The 21,098-nt window shown below is 40.3% G+C and overlaps 1 protein-coding gene across 5 annotated transcripts in view; it reads right to left on the bottom strand.

Annotated features, from left to right (window-relative positions):
* The window catches only part of UBE2W (ubiquitin conjugating enzyme E2 W), a 120,666-nt gene extending 112,021 nt beyond the window's left edge, over nucleotides 1–8,645 (bottom strand). For 4 of the 5 annotated variants that reach the window (XR_015549237.1, XM_087420431.1, XM_004436289.3 and 1 more), the window contains exon 1: nucleotides 8,544–8,645. Coding sequence is in view for 4 of the 5 variants with exons in the window: in XM_087420431.1 (XP_087276557.1) it covers nucleotides 8,544–8,645 (102 nt within the window). In the remaining variant the exon portion in view is untranslated. The remainder of the gene's footprint in view (nucleotides 1–8,543) is intronic. The other variant, XM_087420432.1, reaches the window with a different exon arrangement.
* Nucleotides 8,646–21,098: the final 12,453 nt, after the last annotated feature.

The raw sequence follows: 21,098 nt of genomic DNA, 5'->3' as shown, positions 1-21,098 counted from the left end.
GCACACTCTCCGCTACTGGCGGCCCGGGTTCGGATCCCAGGCGCGCACCGACGCACCGCTTCTCTGGCCATGCTGAGGCCACGTCCCACACACAGCAACTAGAAGGATGTGCAGCTATGACATACAACTATCCACTGGGGCTTTGGGGGAAAAAAGGAGGAGGACTGGCAATAGATGTTAGCTCAGAGCCGGTCTTCCTCAGCAAAATGAGGAGGATTAGCATGGATGTTAGCTCAGGGCTGATCTTCCTCACAAAAAAAAAAAAAAAGCCTAGGGTTGAATGTGTATCTCAGCTGCACAGAAGCCAAAGCTAGCAGTCAATAAACACATGGAACTCTACATTAAAAAAAAAACACAAAAAAAGAATTCTTACAACTCAACAAAAAGACAACTTAATTTTTTAAATGGCCAAAGGATTTGAAGAGACATTCCTCCCAGAAATGTACCAATAAGCACAAGAAAAGATGCCCAACATCACTAGTCATTAGAGAAATGCAAATCAAAACCACAGTGAGATATCACTTCACATCCACTAGGATAGTTATAATAAAAAAAATGGACAACAAATATTGGCCAGAACATCTAGAAATTGGAACCTTGCACACTGCTGGTGGGAATGTAAAATTGTGCAGCTGCCATAGAAAAGTCTGGCAGTTCCTCAGAAGGTTAAACATAGAGTTACCAAATGACCCAGCAATTTCACTCCTAGGTGTATACCCACGACAAATTAAAACTTGTCCACACAAAAACATGTTCATGAATGTTCAAAGCAGCATTCTTCAAAAAGTAGAAACAATACAAATAGTCAATTAACTGATGAATGGAAACAGGAAAAAAAACTAAATGTCAATCGATTGATAAATTGTGGTATAATCATAAAATGGACTATTAGCCATAAAAAGGAATGAAGTACTAACACAAGATACAACATGGATGCACCTCAAAAACATTATGCTAAGTGAAAGAAGCCAGCCACAAAAGGCCACATATCGTATAATTCCTTTTATATTAAACACCCAGAACAGGCAAATCCAGAGAGACAGAAAACAGATTAGTGATTTCTAAGGGCGGGAGAATGGGAAGTGTCTGCTAATGGGTAAAGGGTTTGTTTAGGGGATAATGAAAATGTTCTGGAATTAGATAGTGATGAAGGTCGTGATGTTAAAAACCACTGAAGTAAGTTTTATGATATGTGATTATATTTCAATTAAAAAAAGAAAAAAATTGAATGTGCCACTTAAAACCGATATCTAAGGCTCAAAGTTTTACTTGGCTAATTCTCAAATTCTGAAGAGGACTGGCAAAGAATACACACTAATTAGAAACCAAAGTTCCTCCCTCCTTCCTGTGGTGTGGAAATACAAGGAGAGACTTCATGTGACACATGATCATAGAGGAAATCTACTTTTTTCCATTGATGGCCAACAGAGGACCAGGAATCAAATTTTTTGTAAAAGTGAGTATCTGACAGCAGTAGTTTATAAAGTAACAGGCAAGTAGCATTATAAGATATAACTCACAAACAAGTCTGAAGATCCACGACATGAAGTAATTAGTAATTTTATCCCATATAATTCTTTTATCTCCATTTTATGTTGGAAAGAAAAGTTACATAGCTATTAAGCGGCAAAGCTAGAATTCAAAGCAAGTTTATCTGAATCCAAAAGCTGTGTTCACTTACTCCTTCGACACTTACTGAGGGCCTACTACATGCCAGGTACTGGGTTATGTCCTCGAGAAATAGTTAATTAATTAATAAGATGTCAGGGCTATGAAGAATTTAGCAGGGTAAGGGGAATTACAAGTGCCAGGAGAGCTACTTTATATCGGGCGGCAAGGAAGGCCTTCTCTGAGGAAATTATATTTGAACAAAGATCTGAGAGAAAAAAGGAAGTGAGCTATCCGGGTATGTGGAAAAGAGCACTCCAAGCAGAGGAAATAACAAGGGCAAAGACCCTGCAGCAGAAATAGCAAGGAGGGCAAGAAGGCTGTAGGGAAGTGGGTCCTGAGGGGGGTGTTGAACGAGATAGATGACATGATGTAAGACCTTCTAGGCATTAACAGGGATTTTGGATTATATTCTGAGTAAAACAGGGAAGCCACAGGAGGGATGTGAGTGAAATGACACTTGACTTTTGATTTGAAAGAATCTAAATAACGGGTTGAGAAAAGACAGCAAGGGAACAAGAGCAGAAGCAGGGGAACCAGTTACCAGTTGATACAATCCAGGTCAGGGAGGAGGAGGATTTACACCCCTGAGTAACTCAGAAGAGCGGACAACAGTTGGATCCTGGATATATTTTGAAGGTAGAACTGGACAGAATTTGCTGGTGGTTTGACTATGGGGTGGGATGAAACCAAGGTTTCCGGTTGAACAAATTAAAGAACGAAGTTGCCATGTACCAACATGGGGAATACTACAGAAAGAACAGGTTTGAGGAAGAGAAATCAGAAAGGCAGTTTGATAGATGTTTACCTTTTAATCTGCTTTTGTCTTAACCACTACACTACACACTAATTTTTGTGCAACGTAACTGTTAAGTAGTAAAACAGAATCAGAACACAAGTTTTTTGATTCCAGATCCTGTGCTTTTTTTTCTAATGAAGTTTTACGAAAGCAACTAAATGAGATTAGAGTTTTTCTCAGCATAAAATAACTCAAAGGCATGCTCCATTTGTTGGTGATCCAAAAACTGCATTCACAAATAAAGGCTATCAAATGAGGAAAATTTTAAAACACCTGACAAACATGAACAAGTATATTGTAGATAAAATTAATAATGAAGCAGACTGCAATGATATAAAGATGCAATAAAATTCATCTAACAAATGCTCAATTTAGATAAATACTATGCAGAAAGATATTTTCAGAAAGATGCCAGATCACCCCTACTTTTAAAACTTTCCTTGATAATAAAGATTATTTTTGAATAGTAAAGATTTGCAATTATACTTTTACTCAGTGCATAAGTATGTGCATAAAGAACTTCTTTTTAAAATTTGATGCATAAAGTAACTTTATAAAGTATGAGGAATATTATCCTCTCATTTTCTTAGCTATAGAACCTATAAAAATATTTTAGTAAATGCTTAATTCGTGACTGAAAAGTTAAATAATTATCCCAATGACTTCTCTACAACGCCAAACTTGTTAATATGTTCATTACCCACAACTTCACAGCATCAGATTTCAGAGCTTGGTTTCTAATTGCAGCTTCCCTACTCAGCTGCTATGTAATTTTGGGTAAGTCACTTTCCAAATAAGGGATTACTTGCCAGAAATCACTCTATCTGTCTCAATTAGAACGAAATAGGATTATCTGCTTTTAGAAGGTCAGAATAAGAAATCAAAGAGAAACAATATAAAAACATTTTGAAAAACATTAAAGTTAACGGTAAACACATAAATCAGGAAAATAAGCCAACTTTGGGGGAAATATATATAATATAAATATGAATTTTTGATTATTCCTTTACAGGTATTCAATCTTACTATTATAAAATCGCTTAATAGATTTCTCTAAAATAGAATTAAACTAATGCAGAATTTGCTATTTAGGAATGCCATTTTGAAGTGTCAAGTGATGGACAAACATTTACTGTAGTCACTCTGTGCACATTTAAGGGATAGAGAGAAAGCATTTTTCCTGTTCTCTTGGAAATCTATGGCTCAGGGGAGTGGAAGAGACCTGAAAAGTTAAGCAAAAGACCCAAACAAACACTTCAGGGCAAAAACAGAAGGCATCTCATAAAGCAGTAATTGATTAACAGCAAAAATAAAAGTACCACAATGACTGCTTTAGGAGTTAAGAGAAGATGATTACCCTAGCTTTTTATGCTTTTGTTCACACGTAGTCTACTATCTACTTATGTTTATCATTCACACAGAACACCCTCAATTCTCTTCTACGCTGTTCCCCTCTTCCCTTGGCACTTGCTCCAATAACTCCCTCACAGCCCTATTCCTAACCAGAGTATGCAGCCAACTTGCTCTGATACTATAATTCTAGCTATACACCCCAAGCTCCCACTGCTTAGTAAATCTCAGGATCCAAGATGATGGCCAATTTTCTAACTTTTGATTATGCTGTAACCTTTCATGAAGACATCAACAAACAGTCATACGGATTCTTTTTTTTTTTTTTTAAAGATTTTATTTATTTTATTTTTTCCCCCCAAAGCCCCAGTGGATAGTTGTATGTCGTAGCTGCACATCCTTCTAGTTGCTGTATGCGGGACTCGGCCTCAGGATGAACGGAGAAGTGGTGCCTCGATGCGCACCCGGGATCCGAACCCGGGCCACCAGCATCGCAGCGCGCGCACTTAACCACCAAGCCACAGGGCCGGCCCAAGTCATACGGATTCTAATCGTCAAGGGAATGTGACTACAATAATAGTAATGTCGGTATGAGCCCATATTCCATCTCTCTCAATCACTACAGCCAATTACTTGAGCAAAGAGCAATGCAGAGCTGTGAATAATCCAAAATAATTTATTGTTTCTAAATCATCTGAAAATAAGCACGCATTTATAATCCATCTCCTGTTACTAGATCTCAATCTCCTTCTATCTAGCCAAATCAACAGTCAATAGTGTAAGAACCAATTAGGCAAGAGAGAGGAAGAAAATGCAGAAAATCCCTAAGAATTCAACTGACCATTTCTCTCAATTTTATCACTGTTTTTAGAGTTGACAAATTATGGACTACTACGCACTGACTTTCTAAGATCTTAACACATAATGTAAGGGGAGTTCATACCTAAAATTAATAAATAAATCTAGACGGTCAAATTAGAAAAGTATACAAGGTATACTTAAAAGCTTCCAATATAAGATAGGTCTGAATGAAACAGCTAAGTTCTAAAATCAGAAAATATATCCAGGAGGCCAAAGTAGTTAAGTATTTCATAATATGAAGTGAGCCAAAAGAGAAAGAAAGAAAAAAAAAGATTAAGTACAAAATGAAAAAAGAAACATGACACAAAAAATACAGTTTTATGGTTTAGCTGAAAACAGAATATCCCAATACTGCTACACTTTTAAGAAATGTTTAGAATCACATAAAAATTCACTTTAATAATGCTTTTGTAGTTTGGAGATACAAAGTCTGCACCAAATCATGAAAGTCGCTAAAACGCCAAATCTAAAAATTTGCTACAAACAACTTTCCATTTAATATTTTAAGATTTCTAGAATTACCAAAATTAAATGTACATCTATTTAACTCCTGCCAATTTTAAGTACCACCATAAGCCCACCATTCTCTAAGAACAGTTTCTTAAAACATAATCTAACCATAATCTTACCGAGCCATTTGTGACTTTGTTCTAGGAAGAAACAGTAGGAAGAAAAAAATGGGAAAGAACGTCTCAAAGGGCTCAGCTAAGTTTGAAAACTACAATCTTGAACTGTATATTGAACAACTCTAGCAATATTATAGAGCAGAGCTTCTCCAGCATTACAGGTGTACCAGAATATTGATCCTCATCCCCAATGTTTCACCTGGAGCTGCCTGGCCAGGTGCTTCCAACCTCCAACAACCTTACCCACCTTAGCGCACAAATCAAAAATTATTTTCTATCTGTGCCACGACCTGAAAAAAGGTTGGAAGGCACTGATAGAGTACACTAAAGCAATTACAACCTCAATCCTCTTCAATGAGAAATTCAAAGTCTACCTTTACTTGATGTTATTGATCCTGAAGACTAATTTATTTCATTTTATCAATTCAAGTAATCAAATCCTATGTTACACTTGTATGATATACATGTTTTTAAAACACAGTTCCTCTTAAAGCTTAATAACCTCTTCAGCAGTAGTAATATCCCGGTGTGGGTAAAATAAAGAAATCTACTGAAAACTTTCTAGGCAAGGACATGGTCAGAGCAGCATTCATGTACAGTGTACTTTTTCCTAAGCGCTCTACTGAAATCCCAAAAATATCCATTTCACAACCTCCTTCCACGCTTTTTCTCCATATCACTATCACCTTTTAATATAATGTGCAACTAGCAAATATTTTGTTCTTATCTGTCTCCCCCAATTGGACTACTATATCCACAAGGGCAGAAATCTTGCTTTTGTTCACTGCCATATCCCCAGCACCTAGATGAGTACTTGATACATAGTAGGCCCTCAAAAAATAATTCATGAGTGAATGAACAAATTTCATAATTTGGTTGCAGTTTTATGTGTAACTTAGTTATTCTGAAAAGAGTTAAATTCTACTACTAAGTAGGAAAAAATGTTGTTCACCAGACACAGAATAATCACAGAAAGTAGTGCTGTGTTTCAAAAAGTTTATCTATATTAAAATATTTTTCTAGATACTACCAGAAAATCTTTATCAGATATTTAAAAAATACAAATAAAAGATTTAGTTTTATTTTAATTAAAATAGGAAACATCAGTTTTCTATTCCTCTAATCAAAAGACAAAGGAATAAAAGGGTGATAAGACAGTCAGAAAAATGCAGTATTGCACTGGCAAGTATTGTTTTCCATTGCTTAAGTCGCCATGTAAAATTCAAGATTATCAACATTAAGTTCTGTGCCAACTCAGCTTTTTCTCTTAAAAATTATTTTTTTTTAAAGATTTTTTATTTATTTATTTTTCCCCCAAAGCCCCAGCAGATAGTTGTCTGTCATAGCTGCACATCCTTCTAGTTGCCGTATGTGGGACGCGGCCCCAGCATGGCCAGAGGAGCGGTGCGTCAGTGCGCACCCGGGATCCGAACCCGGGCCGCCGGCAGCACAGTGCGCGCACTTAACCGCCAAGCCACGGGGCCGGCCCATTCTCTTAAAAATTAAAATCTGCCTTTTCCAGACACTTGAAGTCTAAATCTAACCAGCTAATTAGCTATCCCTACAATTCTCTTGTCAAATATAATCACAAGTGTTGGGGATTTTAATATTAATTGTTAGTCTTAAATAATTTTAACCTTAGCACGAATAATCTTAAACTGGTCATATAGCCCATCTACTGTTCAACTACTGTTCCACAGTTCCTTTTTTAGCCTCAAATGATGAAACTCCTCTAACGTCTCTGTGGAGACTAGTGTCAAGTGTAATGTTTCTGAAATTGTTTTTTCTCTGCATCGTTTCGTGACATCTCTTCAACTAGGAATGTTATATACAATTTTTTTTTCCTATTCTGCAAGTAAGTCCAGACGGAGAAGCAACTGTAAAAAGAACATTCTATGAGAAACAGGTTGAAAGAGGATAACACAAGTACAGAAGTCAATGTGAAGCAAACGTGCACAAAAGAGGAAGAAGATGCAGAAAACAGAAGAGATGAAAGAAAAACACTGTTCTCGTCTAGGAAAGAAAAAAACAAAGAGGGTGGATAGGGAGACTTGCTTATTCTTCTAGAAACAAAAGCACAAAATCCTTCTAAGAAAAACGTGGTCTCCTTCTTAAGCAAATGTTAAAACTCTAAAAGGCGCTCAGCTGCCACTCCAAACGACAATTCTTCTTCTCTTCCTATATGTTTCGATAGAGCTAGTCTTCATCTGTAAATTAAATGCAAGCTATAGATAATGCGAGTCAATCTCTACAAAACTGCAATTGTGGTTGCCATCTTTGCCTGAAAAAAACCAAACTCGTTGGATTTGGAAAAAAGGAGTATATTAAGTAGCAAAGCCAGAAAACCACGCGTTGCCAAGTCAGGCAGATACAACACGAGTTAACAAACGCTTCCTACCAAACTGAGGTTCCTCTAAAGATCTGGGGAAGAAGGGCAAAGGGCTGCAGCCTTACCGCGACCGCAAGGGTGGGGCACAGCAGGGAAAAAAATTTGAGGGCGAGCTATCCCGGGAGGTCTAAGGGGACTGGTGACTCGGCTCTCGGGGAGATCGCCTACGAGGCGGCCAATGATGTCGATGGACTAAGGGCAGCTTCGGGGACAGTGAGAAAGGGGGACGAATGTTCGTGGAGGGTGCGGAGGTGATACAGAAAGGTACCCACGGGGCAAAGGATTAAGAGTCAAAGGGAGGAGAGCCGAGGGGCCGAGCGGTCCGGAGGCCGGGCGTGGGAGGCCTGAGCGGAGGCCGCGAATCGCCTTTGCAGCCAGCCGCCTTCTCGGGGAACGCCTTTTCAGCTCCCCACACTCAGCCTCTCTCAGGGCCGCCCCTGCCCCGGCGACAACGGCGAGAGCAGCTGTTTCCGCCCGGCCGGGGACCACGGAGGAAAAGGCATCCCTGGGGCGGGCGGGCAGGCCGCCTGCGTGAACGGAAGGGGATTCCGAGACCACTGCCGCCCAGCCAAAGCCAAACTTGGCCCTTGCCTCCCCTTCGCCCTCTTTCTCCCCCAACTTCGCGGCCGGCGGGTGTCCGCTTCGACCGACCGCGACCCCCCCACCCCCCGCCCTTCTTCTCGCCGCCTCTCACCCCTCCCCAACGCCCTGAGGCTGAGGCAGGACGGGCCACGAGGGCCGCTCCCGAACCCGCCCGGGTGCCCCAGGGTCCCAGACGCCGTCCCCGACGAGACGCTCGCATCCTCTCGGCGGCTCCCTAGCCCGCCCAGATGCTGCAAACTCCTCTCACCTGCATTGACGCCATGATGGAACCATCCCCCCAAGGCCGGCGAGGCCAGAGACGCAGGGGGCGGAGCCGCCGTGCTCGCGTCACGCCGCGGGGGCCCAGCATCCCGGGCGCGGGGGCGGGGCCTGCGATGGGAAGGGGATGGTGCGAGGGGATTGGCTGGCGCCCGGCGGGGAGGGGCGGGTGGGGGCGCGGTAAATGGCGCTGTCGGTACCCTCGGTCACAGCCGGCTCTAGGGCGTCGGGGGCTGGCCCGCCGGCTGCTCCGGCCGCTTAGGGGACGCCGCTCCGGTTCTGACCTGAACACGGACGTTGTTTTTTTTTCTGTCTCTGCTCCGACATCCTGATGATGTCTGGGCCCGAGGGGTTTTCTCTGTTTTGTGTTTTGTTTTTCCAACCACAGGTGTGTGGTTTACGGATTTTTCCCCTCAGATGTCTTTTCCACACGACCATGCCCACTCTCACACCCTTGGGCCAGATAAACTTCCCGCGGGGCTGCTTTCAGGTTTTGAGGACCTGGAAGACTTCTCATATTCCTAATTTGGGGAAGAGAAACACAGATTTCCTTCTACAACGGGATGAGAATTGAGAGCACAACAGCACTTGGGTATTTTAAAGGCGAGAGTAGATTTGAAGAGCTGAAACTTGCCTGAAAGGGAAGAGAAGATTTTGAAGTTTTTCTTTCGTTTGTGTGCGATTTCCGCCCCTTTACCGCAGCTCCTCCGTTTTAAACTTAACGTGTGTCAGTGATAGTTATGGTTATTCTGGCATTGGTATTTGATTAGAGATTTGATCCTGGATGTGAAATTTTTTTTTTAATGTACCAGTGTCACGTTATAATATACACTTACACCTTCTGTCACATCTAGACTTCTCTTCAGCCCATTTCGTGGTGGGCAGTTTTGTGGTGGTTCACCCTAGGGGTGTATGTGAGTAGAGAAAGCTGAGGATACAGGGTTTATTCTGGGAATGCACCAGATCTGCCAACATTTATCAGAAGCCGCATCTTTAAAAGCTATTCCAGAACTGAAGATGTCATTGGTTTATAAGAAGAAAATGGTAGCCAAAGTCTTGCACCTCGTGTTCTGTCTTTAAAAATTAAAGTGGCTGGTGCCTTGAGTAGAAGGCTTTTACTTTACCAGAATGAAAGCTTAAAATCTGTCATTTTATTAGCTTGGCATTTTAAAAAATTTCTATAAGTTAAGATTTGAGGGCTGGCCCCGTGGCTTAGCGGTTAAGTGCACGCGCTCCAATGCTAGTGGCCCGGGTTCAGATCCCGGGCGCGCACTGATGCACCGCTTCTCCGGCCATGCTGAGACCACGTCCCACATCCAGCAAAGAATGTGCAGCTATGACATACAACTATCTCCTGGGGCTTTGGGGGGAAAAAAAAAAGATTTCAATATAAGAGCAATGTAGGATATCCCCATCCTTCCCACTCTTAAAGTAGATTGTTATGTTCTCTGGGAAATTCCCTAATGTAATGTAAAAATGTGTCTGAAAAGGAAAAAAATCTTTAAAATACATCAATCATTCTATCATGTACTATGAAACACACTGTTCTTTATCATTAGAGAGAAAGTTATATGGTATACTTTTCCTATCAGACTTCCACCCTTTTCCCAGAAATGGGCTGTTTTTCCCTTTGTTGTGCAAAAGGACTGTGTCCTTGAGGACTGTTTGGATGCTCTTGGCAACCAGGAATCATCCAGAAGCATTACCAGGTGTCAACCCAGTTTGTGTTGTCAACATTTCAACAGTGAGTAAAACCCATATATCCCAATGAAAGAGGAAAGCTTTTCCGGATATATTTTCTTCTGGAGATCTTTATCCCTATGATCTCAGAAAACTGCTCCGGAAGATCAGGTTTTACCATCCAAGGTTCACTTTGTTTAAAAGCTGATTCTTCCTAAGGTATAAGTGACATCAGATGACCCCACAAACAAAGCATTATGACATCATCAGAGCTGACAACCTGCCATGACGGATACTAATAAGGAAGAAAAGAGGTTACAGGAATTCTGACGCTCCTCACAGTAAAATCAACATCTGGTCCCTTGGGTTATGTATGTGTTGAAAAGGAACTTTGTAGGAGGGAAAAGTCAGCACCAGTCATATCCTTCCTAGGAAATATTAAATAGTACATAATTACGTCACTAACTTCTTCATTCTTTCATTGGACTATAACAGAAAGATCCTGATGTACTCAGAGCTAAAACAGTGACTTTCAGATTGGGTGGGGCATATAATTATCTCCAGGGAACATGAAATTTTTATATCTAAAATACTTGATTATACACAATGTTTGAAGACTAGGCTCACATCTCATTTCTTTACAGAGTGGGGCTCATTCTCAAATAGGCAAAAAATAATATGTCTGACAATACCAAAAGTGGGAAAGGAAGTGCAGTTCTCTTAAATTATAGGAATGAAATAGGTAAATCACTTTGGAAAACAGTTTAGCAATAGTAAAGTTAAAGTTTCACATAACCTTAAAGAATCTTTCTAATAGCATCATTTGCAATAAAAGATACTTAAGAGGTATGTTAAACAAATGCAATGTGTTAACATTGTTTGGATCCTGATGCAAACAAACTAACTGTAAAAAAGATATTTTTGAGATAACTGGAGAAATTCAAACATAAAATGGATGTTAGATGCTATTAAGGAATTATTATTATTTTTGTTAGATTTGATAATGATACTCATTTTTTAATTTCCACAGCAATTAGAAGTGACCATCAGGGGCTGGCCCCGTGGTTAAGTGTGTGCGCTCCACCACTGGCGGCCTGGGTTCGGATCTGGGTGCGCACCGCTTGTCCGGCCATGCTGAGGCAGCGTCCCACATACAGCAACTAGAAGGATGTGCAACTATGACATACGACTATCTACTGGGGCTTTGGGGAGAAAAAGAGAAAAAAAAATGGAGGAGGATTGGCAATAGATGTTAGCTCAGGGCCGGTCTTCCTCAGCAAAAAGAGGAGGATTAGCATGGATGTTAGCTCAGGGCTGATCTTCCTCACACACACACACAAAAGTGACCATCAAGTTCAAGGAGGTGATTCTCCCTTACCTCACAAACTACCCCATCTCTACCTCCTGGAAATAAAAAAAAAAAAACAGAACAGACACAAGCTGTAAAGGTGCCTGAGGTCTTCCTTTCCAAGGTAAAGACAGCCTGTACACAGAGAACTAAAAGCAGCTGGACTTTCTGGCAGAAAAGAGGAGGAAATTTGGGAACCCAAATACTCAAGTAACTTGAAGGACCCACAAAGGGATCACTGGGGAAGTGCTGCAATATTGATGGAGTAACGTGATTTATGAAGGCTTGAGTTGTAGTGTTTCACTAGACTGGAGAGTCGGGAGCAGTCCTATGAGAATATGTTATTGGAGATGAAGAGGCAGAGTTGACAAGTCCTTCCTTGAGTCTGTGTCTCCGCAGAGTGGTTTGTTCTTAGTCTCCTACTGGCTGATCTCACCAGAGAAATGGAGGTAGTTCCACAACCAACAGCTCGTTTATTGGATGTTAAAAAATGCGTGAAGCTAGGAATCCGAGGCTTGTATCTTGTCCTGACTCCGTCATTAGCAAGCTTGGTCAAGGCTCTTAATCTCTCTGGGTTTATTTCCTTATCAATAAAATGAGCAAGTCAGACTGCATACTCATCAAGGTTTCTCGCAGATTTCAAATTCCATGCACACATTAGAGAGAATCAGAATTCAAAATGATTTGTCTAAAATACCATGTTAAAAAGTCTAGGATAAAATGCAATGGGAATGATGTACTATTTTGAGTTAAAAAATGACTTTTATAAATATAATAAGGAATGAACTTGGCTTCATTGTAATTTACGTAGAAATACTAAGGGGCTTTAGTTAACAATTTAAAAATGCTAATATAATCCAATTGAGCTATAGAGGGGATTTCAAAGTAGAAAAGCTCCAAATTCACAATTTAGAGTTGATACTTTTAAAGAAAGCATATCGCCAAAGCAAAAGCGTATTATTTTTTATAATTTTGGACCCAAACTAGTCATTTCATGTGAATCTCCTAATAAAGAACAAAGAAAATGAACAAAATAACAAATGGTTTGTATGTGTGACCTATTCTGGGTGACTTACTCTACATGTCAAAAATAGTCGATTTATATACGTGTACATATCTAGTTTGTAAAAAAACTGTGAATCTGGAGAACTTTGTTTTCACTTTCCCCCCTTTCCCTGCCCGTCTCTAGCAAGAATTCTTTTACCCAGGTCTGTAATCCTCTAGCACCTTGTTTGTCTACTTCTCCCCTAGACCTCTTATCAAACATGTTCTTAGAAAGTTATACCTTTTTTTTTTTGGCCATGGACTCCTTTAAAAATCAAATGAAAGTCATGGACGCACGCCACAGAAAAATCTACACACCCATGAATTTTGTATTTCAGGGAGTTACCCAACCCTCAGAAATTCAACCACTGGCAGAGGTGTGTAAACCTCAAGATAGAAAGACCTTTACTGAAGAGGTGAAAATGGATACCGGCTCGATCTCTTGCCCTTTCAAAACCTGTCTATCTTTTATGTAGACATAATTTCATAGCACTGTTTTCTTTTTGTTCTCTTGTTTATTTTCCAGTCTTCCTGAAGAGCAGGATGCTGTGAGAAAAGTTCTGGATTGGGAACCAGAAGAGTTGAGCAGCACTTGCCTTGATCCTTCCCAGGGATGACACTAAACTTATTTAACGACAGGTGTGGCACAGGTACCAACCATGCAGAACAGAAACTGCTCAGAGTTGGAGTAGGGTCCTGGACGCTCCCTGTTCAGTGGGCCAGGTATCTGTAATTAGGTCATGGGGAGGTCTGGGGGGATTCAGAGGCTATAGAAGGGAAATTCTTTGGGGAATTTGAGGGCAGTGGCTATTTACTAACCACTATAGAAGTGTTTTCTTTTGGGAATGATGGAAATGTTCTAAAACTGGATTGTGGTGATGGTTGCCCAACTGTATAAATTTACTCAAAATGACTAAAGTGTACACTTATAATGGGTGAAGTTTATGGCATGTAAATTATACCCTAATAAAGCTGTTTAAGAGAAGAGAAAGGCATTTCAATATTTTAACACAGCCGTACCAGTAGTCCTGGCTGACCTTGGGCCTGGCTCTCCCATTAATGGTATGAGACCTAAGGCTGGTCAGGCATCTCCCTGGGTCTGGATTTCTTCATCTGTAAAATGGACAGTCAATGATTTCTTCAAATCTTTCCAGATAAATTCTTTTCCTTGTCAAAAAATTCCATTATTGTGTCATCATTGTTCATATTGCCCCCTTTTCACCTGCTTGTAAGACCTTCATTGCCCAAATACATATTTATCCTTTCTCTGCTACTTAGAAGTGATGGCAGCCCTAGTGATTTTGTCCCTACTGGATAGTTCTTTCTCATCCTATGACCTTACCTCCCGCTTAGCTTTCTCTTTTTTTTTTTTTTTTTGTGCACCTTTTTGTCTGATCTCCACTTGACATGAGTCAGAAAAGGCACTAGACTTGGAATCAAAAGGCCTAATTTGAATCCTAATTCAGCTATTTCTTAGTTCTGTGACCTGGAGTTGGTCATTTAAACTTCTCTGGACCTTAGTTTCTTCGTCTGTAAAATGGGAATAAAAATGCCAACACATGGTTTGTGGTGGAGTCTAGATGAGACCACGGATGTGAACGAGCTTTGTGAACTGCACAGCACCACACGGATGAGAGGAAGTAAGTAGTTTTTCTTCTGAATTACACTGTGTTCTCTCTCCAGTGGGCAGGTTACATGTTGACTAGAGATAAGAAGTGAGGTATATGACAGTGACTGAGAAATACTCATGCCAAAATCCCCAAATTTTATACCACTTGTGAACATAGAAGAGTCTGGGCAGACACTCTGCTCTGACCTGAGCTTGCCGTAGACACACTTTCCCTGTCCCACCCAGTGCCCTTCCCCACATGTGGCATCCTCCCAGACCTGCCGTTATTAATGACAATAATGATAACAGCTACCTTGAATTGAATGTTTATATGTGCCACAGAGGCACTGTGAGAGGCACTTGCATTTCCTGTATTATTTAATCTTTAAAACAGCACTGTGAGGTACATAAAGCAATTCCCATTTTACAGATAAGGAAATAGGCTTAAAGAGGGGAGGTGATTTGCCAAAGTTACTCAGCTTATGAATAGCAGAGTCAGAATTCTACCTTTGGAACTCCAACTCCATGACTCTACAGATTGAATTCTTTACCTGGTACACAGTATTGTCTTTCCAAATCCATTCTCTTAACAACTCCTATCAATGAGGTTTTAAAATAAAAGTAACTCTAATCAAATTGATTCATTTTAAACTATGAAACTTAATAGGCCAAGTGGATTTTACATTTTACCAAGAATGTCTGATTGTAAGTGAGCAAGGGCTCTTTCTGCTCACCACAACCCTGAAGCCAATCAATTGCAAGATGAGTCAGTGGTTGAGAAAGGGATTTATTTGATTAGCCAGCAAAATCAGAAGATGGTGGACTCATGTCCCAAAGACCAAAGCACAAAGTTTAAGGAGTTATATAGGGCTAGTGGACTATGAATGAGGGGCTCAGAAATGTTGATCATCTGGCATTGGCAACTGGAGATGCCACACCACGTCTTTCAGTTGTCGCTGATGATGGATGCCAGCATAGATGTTCTTCTCTGAGGAGGTCGTCATATTCCTAAGAAACTCAAAAGAACAAAGTACCACCTCCAGGGAGGTACATGTGTCAGCCAGGATTATAAAATCTACAGAGCGTGCATATTTCCTGGAGCACAGATATTTGTCATCTAGGCTACGTGCAAGATAAAACATTTACAGCTGGGTGGGTTGGTTAGAGGTTATTCTAAGTTACAATATGGGTTCCCTCGTGTCAACCTTGCTTTAGGCCTGTATCATGATGCCCGAAAATATATCTAATTGGTGAATTTTAAGACAGTTTGACAAAATAAAAAAATATGTGGCAATTTTGTCCAAAAAGCTTATATTGAATGCCAGTCACTGGGGATATAAAGATGAATAAGGTACAATCCCTGTACTCACATTACTTAGAAAAAAAGATGAAAGAACAGACTTTGATGGAATATGGAAAAAGCTACTTACTGGCTATGATGGGACATTAGTCAGGGGCACTTGGTCTTGCCTAGGAGCTGAAGAAGGCTTCCTGGAACAGCTAAGGCCTGAGCAGAGATGAAAAGGGGTAGAAGAGAGGCATTCCAGACAGAGGGAGCATGAACCGTGTAATTAGTATCTACAGGAGATGACAAACAGTTTAGTATTGCCCAACAAAAATCGATGAAAGGAGGTGGGAGACAAGAGGCAGGCAAGACTTGGTCGTGGAAGGCTCCTTGGATGACGAGGAGGTTGGACTTTATCTTAGAAACCATTTGGCAATTTTGAGGTATTTTCAAATGAGAAGTGGTAAGGCCAAACTTGTGTTTTGGAATGACTGCCCTGGTGGATGAACAGATTTGATCAGGTAAAATCAGAAAAGGAAGCTATTGTAAGGATCTGACAGAGGATGAGGGCTTGGGCTAGAGCATGTAGGAAGGACTCTAGAGATATTTAGGAAGGGGAACAGACAGGACTGAGATTTGTGGTATGTAGGAGACAAGGAAAGAGTTGAGTGCCAGAGTTCTGATTTGAACATACAGGAGTTGGTAGAGATAGAAGGAAAGAAAGTAGAAGGGGAAGAAAAAATAATTCCATTTTGGACATGTTTGAGGATTTTAAGTTTCCTATAAGGACATCTGTCATACCTTTTTCAAGTGAAAGTTGTGAAATCTGTCTCAAAATGAATTCACCAGGATCCTGGGAACAGAGGCTCAACTGATGTGGAGGGCTCTTTTTCTGTCAGTGTCTGTGGCGAACAAGATGGCCTCTAGTCTTCAGACTCACATCCATCCTACCAGCTCAATAACCCCAGTGGATAGTTCTAGTATCAAAGATCTGGGGGGGCCTCTGATTGGCTTAACTCCAATCAGCTCCATCTCTCAACCAATCATTGATGAAAGAGGTGAGGTACTTTGATTGGTCAGGCTTGGGCTGACTCTTGTAGCGTGGGTGGGAGTGGGGTCAGCCCCACTCAAATCACGTGTAATGAGACCTCCCATACGAAAGAAGCTTCTTATACTAGAATGAGAGGAGATAAGATGAGAGACGCCAGAGAGACAAAAAATACAGATGTCCACTACTACATCTAAAGGGAACATATTCAGCAGAGAATTCTACATCACAGGCCTTAAGCTGGGAGAAGGTAGAGAGAAGCTTTCATTTAAGTGAAGTTTTGGATTGTGATATAACATTAGATGGCCTGAAAATTTTAACGACTGATAAGAGACTGTTCTTGTGACAGAGGGACAGGAAAAGTTCTGGCACCTTCCTGAGATTTCATCTAGGGCAAGGAAACCCCATGGAGCAGGTTTGAAAGGACAGTGGGAGACAGCACCACATGAATTCCAGCAGATTCAATAAAATGCTTACATTTGAAACCATGAAAATAAAGAATCACCCCAAGAGAGAATTTAGGAGAGAGAAGAACATAATGCTGAGGTCAGAGGCTAGGGAAACACTAACATTTAAGAGAAGGAGAATGGCTTAGAAGCCAAAAGAGTCTTGAGCAGGGAGTAAGTAATCAGTAAGATAAATTCATCCAATAGGATTTGCTAGAAAAGAAAAAGGAGGGGGGGGAGGAGGAGGGGGAGGGGGAGGGGGAAGAGGAGACAACAACTAAACTGAACTGGCCATATGGAGTACATCAGTCATCTTCATCAGATTACTTTTTGTTGGAATGAATTGTAGAGTGAACTGGTAAGTAAAGATGTAGAGATGTCAAGAGACTTAGCTGAGAAGAGAAGGATGGAGATAAGACTGTACTAGAGATATATGCAAGGTCAAGAGTAGAGGGAAGTTTTCTTTCTTGTTTGTTTTCAGAAAGAGATTTGAGCATTTCCATAGGCTAAAGGGAATCAATAGACAGGGAGATATTTGAAAATGTTAGGAGTTTCAAGAGGGAAGGCTGTGTGGGTCACATATATTTCGTTTGATGTTGAGGAAGTCTTCTAATAGCTTCTTTTGTGTGTGTGTGTGTGAGGAAGATCAGCCCTGAGCTAACATCCATGCTAATCCTCCTCTTTTTGCTGAGGAAGACCAGCTCTGAGCTATCATCTATTGCCAGTCCTCCTCCTTTTTCTCCCCAAAGCCCCAGTAGATAGTTGTACGTCATAGTTGCACATCCTTCTAGTTGCTGTATGTGGGTCGTGGCCTCAGCATGGCTGGAGAAGCGGTGTGTCGGTGCACGCCCGGGAGCCGAACCCCAGGCCACCAGTACCGGAGCGCGCACACTTAACCGCTAAGCCATGGGGCCGGCCCCTCTAATAGCTTCTTAAATCGTAATATCATAGGACTGGGGGCAATAAAATCCTAGGGTATGACATAGGGTATATGAAACCACAGGATAAACATGGTACATCTTCCTAGAACATGAATTTTACTGTTTGGTAAGTTATTTAAAACAGAATGTTCTTCAAACTCCTTGGGATTCAAGTGCATACTTAGGATTACTTAAGTGGAAACTTAGAGAATCACTGAGGTAAATGTTAAACTTCATCCTTTTGCTGGCTCCTTTTGCTTAATTGGCTTTATCAAACGAAATGAAAAAGAACAAAGAGTTTAAAATTATGAGAGAAGCCAACTTTGAAGGGGCTCTTCTAGCCAAAGATAAAATGGTTTGAGCAGCAAAACTAGTAAGGACTGTAATAAACTGAAGCACATAGTTATATACATGGAAATACATATGTATGTGTATGTATGTATATGTAAGTAGATATCTCTATATATCTACATACACACATACATATGCATACACACATATATGCATATAAATCTATCTAATATATATCTACATACACATACATACACACAATCATATATAATCATAAATTCATAACAATACTAAAAAATACCCTCATTGGTCACCTTTGGAGTTTGCTAGGTTACCAACTCTTTGGGGAAGCAGGGGAAAGATTAATCTTTTTCCACATTTCCTGTGTAAACTGCATTTCAGCGTAACCAAATGGAGCTCCTAAAACCCTTGTAATTTCCAGAGTGATGGGGTAAGAGGAGCATATTTTGTTCTAATGTTTGGTCTTTGTACCTGGCTCCCGACACAGAGCTCCTAAATCCTTTGGAATTTCCTGGGTCATAAGGACTTCATTTGTTATAATATGGCAACTCTTGGCAGGTGACTAGATAGCTTCAGGATGGGAGCTGGTCACCCAAAAGACCAAACCTTGATTAGAATCTTGGAACTTTCAGCCCAACCCCCAAAAGCTCCAGGGAGGTAAGAGGGACTGGAGATTGAGTTAATAATCGATCATGCTTGTGTGATATCTCCATAAAAACCACCAAAGGACAGGGTTATGAGAGTTTCTGGGTTGATGAATGCATTCCTGTGCTGGGAGGGCAATAATTTAAAGAGATTGAACAAGTCTCAGAAGCAGAGTCAGATATGGCAGTAATGCTGGGGTTATTAGAGCAGGAACTTTTTAAAACTATGATTAAATGCTAAGAGCTTTCATGGAAAAGTATACGACATGCAAAAACAGATGAATAATGTGAGCCAAGAGATAAAAATTTTAAGAAACGGGGCTGGCCCCATGGCATAGTGGTTAAGTTCACACGCTCCACTTTGGCAGCCCAGGTTTCTGAGTTCAGATCCCGGGTGTGAACCTGCACCACTCATCAGCCATGCTGTGGCAGTGACCCACATACAAAGTAGAGGAAGACTGGCACAAATGTTAGCGCAGGGGTAATCTTCCTCAAGCAAAAAGAAAAAGTAGAGGAAGGTTTGCAAAAGATGTTAGCTCAGGGAGAATCTTCCTCAGGGAATAAAAATTTTAAGAAAGAACCAAAAAATCACTACAATAAAGAAAAGATCAAAAACACTGTAAAATAAATGAAGAATGCCTTTCATGGGCTCATTAGTAGACTGAACCTGGCTGAGGAAAGAATCTCTGATCTTGAGGATATGACAATGGAAATTTATTTCCAAAACTGAAAAGCAAAAAAAAAACCAGAACAGAATATCCAAGAACTGTGGGATAACTACAAAAGGTGTAACATATGAGTGATAGAAATACTAGAAGAAGAAAGAGAGAAACAGAAGCGATATTGAAGCAATGATCACCAAGGATTTCTCCAAATTAATGTCAGACATGAAACCACGTATCCAGGAAACTTGGAGAACACCAAGCAGGATAAGTGCCAAAAAAACTACAACTAAGTATATCATATTCAAACTGCAGAAAATCAAAGATAGGTAAAAAATCTTGAAAGTAGCCAGAGGGGGCAAAACACCTTAATCCACAGAGGAGCAAAGAAAAACACTATATATGACTTCTCCTCAGAAACTACGCAAGAAAGACAAGAATGGGCTGAAATATTTAAAGTGTTGATAGGAATAATCCACCAACATAGAATTCTGTACCCTGTGAAATTATCCTTGAAAAGGGAAAGAGAAATAAAGACTTTGTCAGACAAACAAAAATTAGAGGAATTTGTTGTCAGTAGAGCTGCCTGGCAAGAAATGCTAAAAGAAGTTCTTCAGAGAGAAGGAAAATGATATAGATCAGAAACTTGTATCTACATTAAAAAAGAAAGAACATTAGAGAAGGAATAAATGAAGGTAAAATAAAAACTTGCATATTTTTTTTCTTAATTGATCTAAAAGATAAGTTGTTCAAAATAATAATGGCAACAATGTATTCAATTATGTAAGTGCATATATATTTATGCATTCTTGTGTATAAGTGAAGTGAATGACAGCAATTATAGAAGGGATGGGAGGGATAAATTAGAATATTTTGTTATTATAAAGTACTTGTACTACCCATGAGTGGTGTAGTGTTGTTTGAAAGTGAACTTGGATTAGTTGTAAAGGTACATTGGAAACTCTAGGGTAACCACTAAAAAACTGAAAAAAAAAAATAAATGTATATATAAATATAAAATATGTATTATATATATAATTGATATGCTAAGAAAGAAGAGAAAATGGAATCATATAAAATACTCAATTAAAACTACAAAGGTAGGGGGCCGGCCCGGTGGCGCAACAGTTAAGTGTGCATGCTCTGCTTCGGCAGCCCAGGGTTCATAGGTTTGGATCCTGGGCATGCATCGATGCACTGCTTGTCAAGCCATGCTGTGGCAGCGTCCCATATAACGTAGAGGAAGATGGGCATGGGTGTTAGCCCAGGGCCAATCTTGCTCTGCAAAAAAGAGGAGGATTGGCATCAGATGTTAGCTCAGGGCTGATCTTTGTCACAAAAACAAACAAAAAAAACACCACAAAGGCCGAAAAAGCGTGGAAGACAAAAATAGGAACAAAGAACAAGGGCAACAAATAGAAAAGAGTAACAAATATGGTAGACATTAATCTAACTCTATCAACAATCACTTTAAATATTAATAGTCCACTTTAAATATTAATAGTCCAAATACACTAATTAAAGGACAGAGATTATTAAAGTGGGT

Source organism: Ceratotherium simum, chromosome 31 (assembly GCF_057802395.1).
Source record: "Ceratotherium simum simum isolate JZ-2026a chromosome 31, ASM5780239v1, whole genome shotgun sequence".
Classification (NCBI taxonomy): Eukaryota; Metazoa; Chordata; class Mammalia; order Perissodactyla; family Rhinocerotidae; genus Ceratotherium; species Ceratotherium simum.
This window is presented reverse-complemented; position numbering and strand designations above follow the sequence as displayed.